The 9903-nt window shown below is 49.8% G+C and overlaps 1 protein-coding gene across 1 annotated transcript; it reads right to left on the bottom strand.

Annotated features, from left to right (window-relative positions):
- Positions 1–2777: 2777 nt before the first annotated feature.
- CFL1 (cofilin 1) lies at positions 2778–8740 on the bottom strand. The gene is made up of 4 exons (XM_077328492.1): positions 8527–8740; positions 6449–6756; positions 4706–4782; positions 2778–3632 (listed from the first exon to the last, which is right to left on the bottom strand). Exons 1-4 carry the CDS (start codon positions 8527–8529, stop codon positions 3520–3522), a joined length of 501 nt encoding a protein of 166 aa, XP_077184607.1. The 5' UTR covers positions 8530–8740; the 3' UTR covers positions 2778–3519.
- Between the last annotated feature and the right edge of the window lie 1163 nt (positions 8741–9903).

The following is a 9903-nucleotide window of genomic DNA, read 5'->3' as shown; positions in this document are numbered from 1 at the left end:
CAGTGGGAGGGGAGCTCACCACCTCCTTAGGCAGACGATTCCACTGCTGAACTACTCTGAATTTCCCCTCCTGATATTTTGCCAGTACCATTCTACATGTAGTTTAAACCAAATACTGCAAAGTTCTATCTTCTGCTGCCAACAGGAACAGCAACCTGCCCTCCTCTAAGTCAGGGGTAGTCAACCTGTGGTCCTCCAGATGTCCATGGACAACAATTCCCATGAGCCACTGCCAGCAAATGCAGGCAGAGGCTCATGGGAATTGTAGCCCATGGACATCTGGAGAACCACAGGTTGACTACCCCTGCTCTAAGTGACAATCTTTCAAAGTGACAATCTTTCAAAGGCAGCAATCCTGTCCCCTCTCAACCTCCTTTTCTCCAGCCTGAACATTCCAAACGGAGTATTCTTTAATAGTTAAAAAGCCAGTGGCTTTTATTAACTCTACGAATGCAAATCCATCAAGACCCCCCCCCCCCCAATTCAAGATTTAAATGCAATTACAGGCGTAGGGGTGGATGGGACCCTTGCCTCTGTTATTAAATGGCAGATTTAAAAGGCTACCCAATGCAAAAGCCTTTTCCCACTACTTAAGAGGAATGAAGCAGGCACTCAATATTTCCCAGGTCAAATGGATTAAAGTCTCCCCCACAAATAGCAGCATGAATTCTGACCAGGTTTGAGAGTTGCTCCTTAGCTCTTAGCTGAAGTGACTAACCAGAACCCCCATCTTCAGGATTAGCAGTGCCCTGAATATTAGTGCTGGGGAGGGATAATGGAAAAGCTTCGACTGCCATACCCACCTGTAGATATTCTTGGGGGATCTGGTGAGCTGCTGGGTGAATGGCTGTTCTTATTGTGATGACCCTGTTCTGGTCACCGTATGGCCAAAAGGACATGGCAGAGCTGGAAAAAGTGCAGGAGGGCATCCAAGAGTTGGAGCACCTTCCTTAGCAAGAAAGGCTGCAAAGTCTGGCATTTTGCAGTTCAGAAATGAAATGACTACCGGGGAATGTGGTAGAGGTTCATAAAATGATGCATGGGGTAGAGAGTTGACAAAATTTTCTCCCTCTCCCAAAATACCAAAACTCAAAGACATCCAAGTGAAGGTGATGGGCAGGAGGTTCAGGGCAGAAAAAAAGGAAATGCTACTTTACAGAGAGCGATTAAAATGTGGAATTCGCTGTTAGGGAATGAAGTGATGGCCACACAAATAAAGGGCTATGAAGATTAGACTTTCCTCTATGAATCTAATAATAGCTGTGGTGGCCAAGGGAAGCCTCCACAATCAGAGGCACTAAACCTCTGAACCCCAGAGCCAGAAGGCAACATCATAGGAAGGCCTCTATAACCTGTTGTTGGATGACCAGAGGAACCGTTTACCTGGGTTGATCCAGCAGGGCTGCCCTCGTGTCTTTTCAGGCCTTTGTGCAATCCAGATATATAGCATCCCTCTAGCCATACAGAAGAGCCAGGGTCAGCCATATTTGCAAACAAATCATCTGAGCTTCTGAACACTGTCACAGCCGAGACAAGAGGATGGGTCACACCGACAAGATTCAGTTCCAAAGGTGCCAGAGGCACCCAAATCAAGGCTGCATGTACCACACCCAGGACTTTGGTCTATCTTCTTGGCAGAGCCCAGATAAGCAGCCCAGCCACGCCAAAGAGAAATCTGGAAAGCAAGACTTGAGCCAGAAAAGCAGGGTGTGTGTGCACATGCATAGGGGAGGATACAACAACAGGGCAAGGTAGGAGATAAGGGAATAGACCTGGGCAGGCAAGGAGCCAGGAGAATCAAGTTTGAAGACTTGACTGCTGCCGTACGCTCAATGAAGGTTTACCCTTGAAAAAATCTTCAGATGGTTCACTCAGAGGAAATTGTGGCATCTTGTCTAATTCTAAAGAGGGGCCTTGGAAACACATTCCAGTAGACTTCTGGCATCACAACAGTCTTGTTATTAGAGGCAACAAGCTGCTAGTTCTAAGCTAACAAGTTGTGCATGGGCTTTTTGTGGTCACACAGGCCATTTCCACTGAACGGACTTCATGCAGACTTCCTTGTGGAAACCAGGAAAAAGAAATCACTGCCAGTTTGAGTGGTACATTTGGTTCAGACGTTCCCCTCCTCCCATCCGCCCACCTACATTGATGCAACATCCCAACCTTTTCAGGTGAGACAGCACAGGCACAAGGAGGCAACTGCCCTCTTACAGTTACCCTGCCCATCCATCCCCTTGTCGCTGCAGACTCAAAGACCAAGCATAGTGATCACAGGTGCCTTTGTAGGTTTGGCCAGGAAGCAGCAGTGAAAGACAGAGTAAGTAATATCAGTGTTCTGTTCCATTTTACTCAGTTTGAGAGTTTTGCCTACCCCATCCTGGACTACTGGGCTACAAAGAGGCTTCCTTACTCTGTAGACCCAAAAAGGAGGAATGCAACAGTTTTGTAACACTGGTTTGATACAAGAACATCACAGGATTTTTCTACAGATTGTGAAATTTTTAATGGTGATGCTTTAAGTTTCTGAGAAGCATCTTAAGGCTAACAGAACTTCCCAACCATGCTGGGTTAAACATTGGCTTTTCCTCTTTCCCAGAGCTTCCACTTGAGCAAAATGTGCATATTTAGGCAATTGGCAGAAATTCGCTCACATACCTTGGCACAAGCCCTGGAATAATTTAGCACCAAGTAAAAAAAGCCATGTGCTTGATGTACTCCGGCCCACTTCTCCCCTCATCCCAGCTCAGGTGAGAAAGGAGCAGCAGACATTAGAATAGCATTAATTTTTTTATTGAAGGTCATTATTGGTGCTGCTTCCATATTTTGTTAAGTTCCACTGGGTGGGGCATTTTCGCCCCCAACATTGAGATGGGTGCAACTTTTCTCCACAATGTCTCATTTATACACAGTACTACAGACAAGCACAAAGCCACTATGGCAGATAAGGAGGGGAGGGTGTTGGTCAGAGGGGAGGGGAGGGAACACAGCTGCCATTCCACATGGTTTTCCAAACACAAAAAGAAACCAATAAAAAAAATTTACACAACAGGCAAGATGGACTGATTTTGGAATGAGGAAGGGCCCGCAGACCCCCTGGCCTTCAAATGCCCTCTCTCCCTCAAAGCCTTGGCCAGGAGCCGTGTCCTGCTTGGAATGGTCCTATGGCTGGAATGGAGAAAAGCAGATGGTCCCACGGAGGACAAAGGAGGCAGCCAAGGACTGGGGCCCAGAGAGGAATATCATCTTAAAAGGCTGGGCTGGGAGAGGAGTGAAGGAGGTGTGAGAGAAGAGTTGAAGATGGTTTGGCAAGTTTCAACAGCAGCTGCAAGGTTGGGGGGCAGCTGCTTTTACAGGAGGGGAGCACCTGATGGGTGAAGATGAAAAGGAAGAACTGGAACGTAACTAAAAAGGAGGAGCCCACCCCGCATCCCACCCACCAACCCAAAAAACGGTAGCACAGGGCCATTAACATGGAAGCTCCGGAGACGCTGGCACAACAGGGGAGTGGGGTGGGGCTCACAAGGGCTTGCCCTCCAAGCTGATGACGGCACTGCCGCCCAATTTCTCTGCCAGGGTACAGCGGTCCTTCACTTCTTCATAGCAGTTTGCTTGCACCTCGTGTTTGACCCCTGCAAAGGGAGGAAAATTTTAAAAGGTGGGAAGTGAACAGGCAGTTTTCTCAGGGCTGTCTTGGTAATGTAGCACTCCCCCCCCCCCTTCCCATCCACCCCTGACACAGGCTGCCTGGAGACAGAACAAAGATTGTTCACAAAAAACCATTCTCAGCCAGCAATCCCCCCCTGAAGGGAGGGGCTGGAAGAGAGACACCCGAGCAGCAGGAAGTTATCCATCCTTCACCCTTGTATTCGGCTTATTCTCAGTTACCCCGCAGCCTTACTGCCATCTCTCGCAAGGCAGCTGTGGCTTATTGATCAGACTGCCACAGCCAAAGCAGGATGCTGGTTAGTAGGACAGCCAGCTGCAAGCTTGAAGTTACTGGTCAGGACACCTCATGTAAGAATAACCATGACCTGGGGCAGTAAGACTAACCCACCTCACAGAGGATTAAGGGGGGGGGGAGAGAACTAAGCATATAGCCCACAACTCTTCAGAGGAAGGGCTGGCTAAATTACAACGGATGGGGAACCATTCCCACCACCACTGCTGCTCAGCAAAAGAAATGTCAGGCTTATCTGGGCCCAACCTGCCATTCGGCTCAGAGCACCTGCAGCCCCCCTGGCTACTGCATAAATCCCGGAGACTAAAATATTTTCAAGGGACCTTCTGAAAGGCAAGAGCGACACAGACCAGACCATCAGTGTGGAGCAGTGGCACAAGATTGTATTTAAAGCCCTTCCGGACTAGATGCGAGGCTGGCTCACAACTGACAGCTTATAGAAACCACTGTTTGTTGAGGGGTAAATACGGTATTAAAGCACTCTTCAAAATCCAGTGCTATAATCACCCCAAATTAGGAGTCACAGTGTCACAATGCTCCCCGGCACTGCTTCCCAAAGGTGTTGACAGCCGGCTAATTCCAAATGACAGGATGCAATCAGCAATGAAGCAGTCTGCGCAAGCCTAGTGCCCCAGGGCTGAACCACAAGCCAGTTCATGGCTTTGAAGCAACCCAGGACTGAACCACAGGATTAAACAGTGGAAACAGAGCCAGTATCCCCGGATTACACCCCTGTTCGCTCACCGGTGAGTTTCTTCTTCACGGCATCCTTAGAACTGGCATAAATCATCTTGCTCTTGAGGGGGGCACACTCTGGCGCCCTGTAGGAAGAGAAGAGCAACCTTAGTACGACAGGAACCAGATCAACTCTGGAACAAAGGAAGGTCAGACTGCAGACTAAAGCGGGGTGGTTAAACTGCGGCCCTCCGGATGCCCATGGGCTTCTGGAGAACCGCTGTTTGGCTACCCCTGGTCTAAAGGAACAGGTTTCTGGCCAGCAAACAAGCCCAAGTATAGGGGAGACTCTGTTACAGCTGGTTAAGCCCCCAATCAAAAGGGTAGTTCCTCAGACAAAGGACCTTCACCTATTTGCTTTAACATCTGTACCCTTTAGCAAGCTGCATGTATCTTTTAGAACATGGTTTCCAACAAACACAAGAAAATGAGTCCCACTCTTATTAGTATGCATGGAGTCGCATTCCTCAGTGGTGTGCAACGCGGTTCCCAGAGTTAAACATTACTCAGTTAATGCACTCTTGCAACACTACAATTATGTATTTGAGCAAAAAGAACCACACGGCACAAGGTTTCTATGGCCAGGATGCAGGCTTGACTAATCTTACAGAAACAGCCATGAATCTATCTGGGGGAAAGGGAGCAACACCTTGTTCAGACTTCACATAGGTGCCTCCTCTACATTTCTTGTCCTTAATACAGACATAAATGCCAGCATGCACTCACTGGGTGCTAGAGATATCTGGGATTGTGGCGTACCATATCCTTTATTCTCAAAATGCAGAAATTTGGAAGTTAACAACTTGCCCACAATAAAAAAGGTAAAGGTATCCCCTGTGTAAGCACCAGGTCATGTCTGACCCTTGGGGTGACGATCTCCAGCGTTTTCATGGCAGACTCAATACGGGGTGGTTTACCAGTGTCTTCCCCAGTCATTACCGTTTACCCCCCAGCAAGCTGGGTACTCAGTTTACCGACCTCAGAAGGATGGAAGGCTGAGTCAACCTTGAACCGGCTGCTGGGATTGAACTTCCAGCCTCATGAACTTCAGACTGCATGTCTGCCGCCTTATCACTCTGTGCCACAAGAGGCTCTGCCCCCAATATAAGCAGCCTCATAAGAATGAGAGGACAAGGAGCAAATCCCAGCATTTTGTTGAAGAATTGCATGGCTGCTTTTCTCTATCCTCAGCAGTGCAGTACAATTGCCTTCCCTTCCTCTCCCTACAACAGGTACTTGCGAAGTAGGTGGGTCTGAGAGAACACTGACTGGTTCAAGGTCACCTGGCAGGCTTCATGTGGAAGAGTGGGGAATCCAACCCAGTTCCCCAGATTGGAGTCTACCTCTTAGCCATCACACCACAATGGATAACCTCCGGACCCTCCACTCCAGTAACCTGCTACTTACAAGGGGGTCTGTCCTCAATTCCTTCTGAAATAGGGATTGCTCTCAGTTCAGCCCTTTTCCCACATCTCACGGGGAGATTCAGCAGTGCATGGGGTACTGAATAAGCACCGTGAAGAGACCTGGAAGCAAGGTTGGACAGGCAGCTGCTGAGAAACAGGTGACAAAACCTCTTGCTACCTTCTCACCAACCTAGGAGAGACTCTGGAGCAGAATCTCAACCATATTGACTTATATTGGAATATGAAAGGAGGACCCATGCTTATGACTCTGGGAAAGCAGCAGGAAGGGCCAGAATGAGAAACAAGTGTTGGTACCAACTTAGAAGGAGGGGAAGAAGTCACTCACCAGAAGATGAAGACAAGGTCTTCCTTTTTGCTCTCCTTGGTCTCATAGGTGGCATCATAGAGGGCGTAGCGACAGTCACGGTCAGGTAGCATCTTCACAAAGTGCAGGTATGGGTCATCAACGGTGTCTCCAATATCGCCCACCAGAATTTCCTTTCCCTCCTCCAGGATGATGGTCTTTTTGTCTTCACTCAGGCAGAAGAGCACAGCCTTCTTGCGTTTTTTGACCTCCTCTGGGGTGGAAGCCTTGCGCACTTTCATGTCATTGAAGACTTTGATGACACCATCAGAAACAGCTACGCCAGATGCCTACCAAGGAGAAAGAAGGGGGTTCAACATTGGCCATGCTGGAGCCCCTGCAGGAACAGCACCGGGGTGTAGCATCCAAGGAAAGCTCAATAAACGAAAGCCTATAAAGAAGCCTCACTGGATGAAGGTTTAAGCAATTCTCTTGAGCTTGGAATAGATAGGAGCCCTCCTGTAGCTGTATTGCAAATGTCAAACTAGCTTCTACCCTTCTTTCTTGCTCTGCAGAGTTGATCAGAGCACCACTAAAGAACTCTAAAATAGGGATAAATTCACAAGCTCAGCAAGCAACAGAATAGGGACAAGAAGATTTGGGGCCACCAAATCTAGCGAGAGTTTTAACGAATCTCCTGAGAAAACCAAAGATTGCTGGCACCCAAGCATTCCCTAGCGGCCTCCATCCTGCTCTATGCTGTGGCAAGTGCTTGACTCTAATGTGTCGACGTTTTGAGGCGCCCTTGTAAAAAGTTGGACAAATTCCAAACAAAGCCTTCAATTATCCTTTAAAAAAGGCACAGAGGGTGCATTCCTTTAACGAGCACATACAGGAAAACAGCCCCTTCTGTCAGTTCCTGCCTGCTGTGGAATGGCAAACACACCGACAGCGTCGCCAGTTCTGAGAAGCAGCACTCATTACAAAATGCTCCAGAAAACAGGTCTCTGGGAAAAGGGCAGAAGGGAAAGTTGGTCCATTATCTCATTTATGGGGCAAGAAGAAAGTAGGCGAGAGCAACCACGCTGGGAGGCGGGCGGCTCCAGAAAAGGAAATTGAATTGTACTGCATGGGGGGGGGGGGGGAGCAAGCTGAGGCAGGCTGACAAGCCAATAGAAAGGGCAACCGGGAATTGCATACATGTTCCCATTGTCAGTTACAGAAGTTTGATTATCTTGCAGCTATTGTTAAGAAACGCAGAATTGCTATAAAGTTCCACCACTTAAAAAGGAGACCGCCCCAGTCAATAGCACTTTGGAGGACATGAGAAAGGTGTACATTAGGATTTCAACGTTTGAATAAGCTTTTTTTGGGGGGGGGAGGGGGAGAGGCGTATTACAAACGCAGACCTCGCAGGTTCTCCTTCTACGGCCAAAAGGCGTCTTGGCAAGCCAGCGCCTCAGGAGTAGCTGAGGCAGCACAAAGTGGAAACCACTGCACAAAGAAAGCTGTGGAGGAAGACTACAACCAGGGCTCCGATTAGCATATTGTGGGGCAGGAAGGCTTCGCAGGTTCACCCCACCCCCGCCGGGTGCGAGCCTCAGCCTTAATGACAGCAGCCCCGGCCTACCCTCTGCAGTTTCGCGTTCCTCGCCAAGGATGCTTGCTAGACCGCAGGGCGGGGATGGGGGCAGCAGGGAGACAAGGGGACAACAATGCAAGCCAGAATGTCCCCACTCCCGCCTCAGACCCACGAGTGCAAGAACAAAAGCTCGTGCAAACGCCAAGGGGAGTAGAAGGCCCGCCGGCTCGTAACCGGAGCTCGGCCTCTTCCCCCCAAAAAGGCAAAACAAATAAATAAAAAGAAAGTCCCGGAATTTGGGCTTTTGAAGGGATAGCCGGGGGGGGGGAAGAGAACGCCCCCCACACACTTTCAACCGCCCCCTCCCGACAGCCCGTGAACAGCAAGCGGCCTGACGAGCCCACCCTCGGGCGGAGAGAGAAGCGCCCATCCCCACGGGCAGGGGAGGGACCCCCCAGAAGCCCCCCACAAAATGGCGGCCCGGAGACAAGATGGCGGCCCTGGAGGGAGGGGGAGGCGAGGGGGCGCCGGTCCTTACCATGGTGCTGCGGGCGAGGGGCCGAAGGAGGAAGGAAGGAAGGATGGAGCGCGAGGCGGCGGAGAGGCTTCCAGGGATGCTCTTCGCACTCTCGGCTTCCTCCGCGGTGACTCCGACTCGGTCTGCGCGTCACGCGAGACCTCAAAGGAACCGCTGCCCCGCCCCGGCTCGGCGCTTCCGCTTTAAAGCCGCCTCCGGGAAGAGCCGCTTCCGGTCCCGTCGCGAAGGGTATTTGGGGGGATGGAGTCCGCCCGCCCGGCCTTTGGTGCGCGCGCCCGCCTCTGTTCCTCCCTCGCTCCCGGTGGAGCCGCTGCGCGTGCGCCCGCCCACCTGCCTGCCTGCCACCGACGCCGGCTTTGTGCTAAGCCTCATTCTCCAAGGGGATGGTGGGGGGACGCCAGGGTTTAGCTGGCTCGTAGCAACGGAATGGGCGGGCGGGTCAGGTTGCCAAACTCCTGGAGATTTGGGGATGGAGCCTGGGAAGAATTGGGACCTCAGTGGAGTGCAATAACATAGAGTCCATCCCCACCCACAGCACCCCAAAAAGATCCATTTTTTTTTCGGGGAGTCAATCTCTGTTGTTTGAAAAGCTCACACCTTGAGTAAAATGTTGTTGGTCTTAAAGGTGCCATTGGACTCAGATTTTGTTCTGTATTCTGGAAATGAGCTGTAATTCGAGGGGGGCGGTGTCCCACCTGGAAGCTGGCATCCCTGCAAGGAAAGTGTTTCACGCTTATATTTATGAATTTTTCCAGCCACCACATGTGCCTAGAGGAACTCTGACTATATGCAGAAAGCATTTGACTTCCTCCTCGCCTTTTTATCCACTCATCCAATTAGTTTTAGGAGACTTCAGGCCTGTGAACCACATTAAAAAAGCAAACGAGTTAGCTGCAAGGTTTGTTTCTTAAATTATTTGATTTATTTGTACAATGCTAACCCCATCACACAGCCATCATTGTAGAGTGCTATAGGGATACATGTGAAAGCCATGTAACAACAGACCAAATCTAAAATTGCAAAAAAGAAAGGGGGCGGGGCTAGTTGTATGAACTCTACACACACCGCTTCTTAGACAGTTATACGAATAAGAAGCCCAAGGTTGCAGTGGTGGCAGAATGGAGTGCATATGTCAGACTACAGGGGAGCGGTTACATTTTTCACAGCTCCCCTACATTTATCATTCGCTCCAAATGGAAATTAGCACGGAATGATAAAGACGGAGCTAGAACCTTTCCCCCAAATAAGCTGCTTTCCTGTTTGGTGGGCATTTTCACATTAACATAAGAGCCTAGTTGAATCAGGCGAATTTGTCCATCTGGTCCAGCATCCTGTCTCATGCAGTGGCCAACCAGTTCCTCTGGACCCACAATAACA

This window comes from Paroedura picta, chromosome 1 (assembly GCF_049243985.1).
Source record: "Paroedura picta isolate Pp20150507F chromosome 1, Ppicta_v3.0, whole genome shotgun sequence".
NCBI lineage: Eukaryota > Metazoa > Chordata > Lepidosauria > Squamata > Gekkonidae > Paroedura > Paroedura picta.
This window is presented reverse-complemented; position numbering and strand designations above follow the sequence as displayed.

Bases quoted from the DNA above. Each gene is read 5' to 3' on its own strand.
- CFL1 (XM_077328492.1), bottom strand. The intron at 4,783-6,448 runs GTGAGTGACTTC...CTCTTCCTACAG, and splicing joins GACCTTGTCTTCATCTTCTG to GGCGCCAGAGTGTGCCCCCC. The intron at 3,633-4,705 runs GTGAGCGAACAG...CTCCCTTTGCAG, and splicing joins CGTGAAGAAGAAACTCACCG to GGGTCAAACACGAGGTGCAA.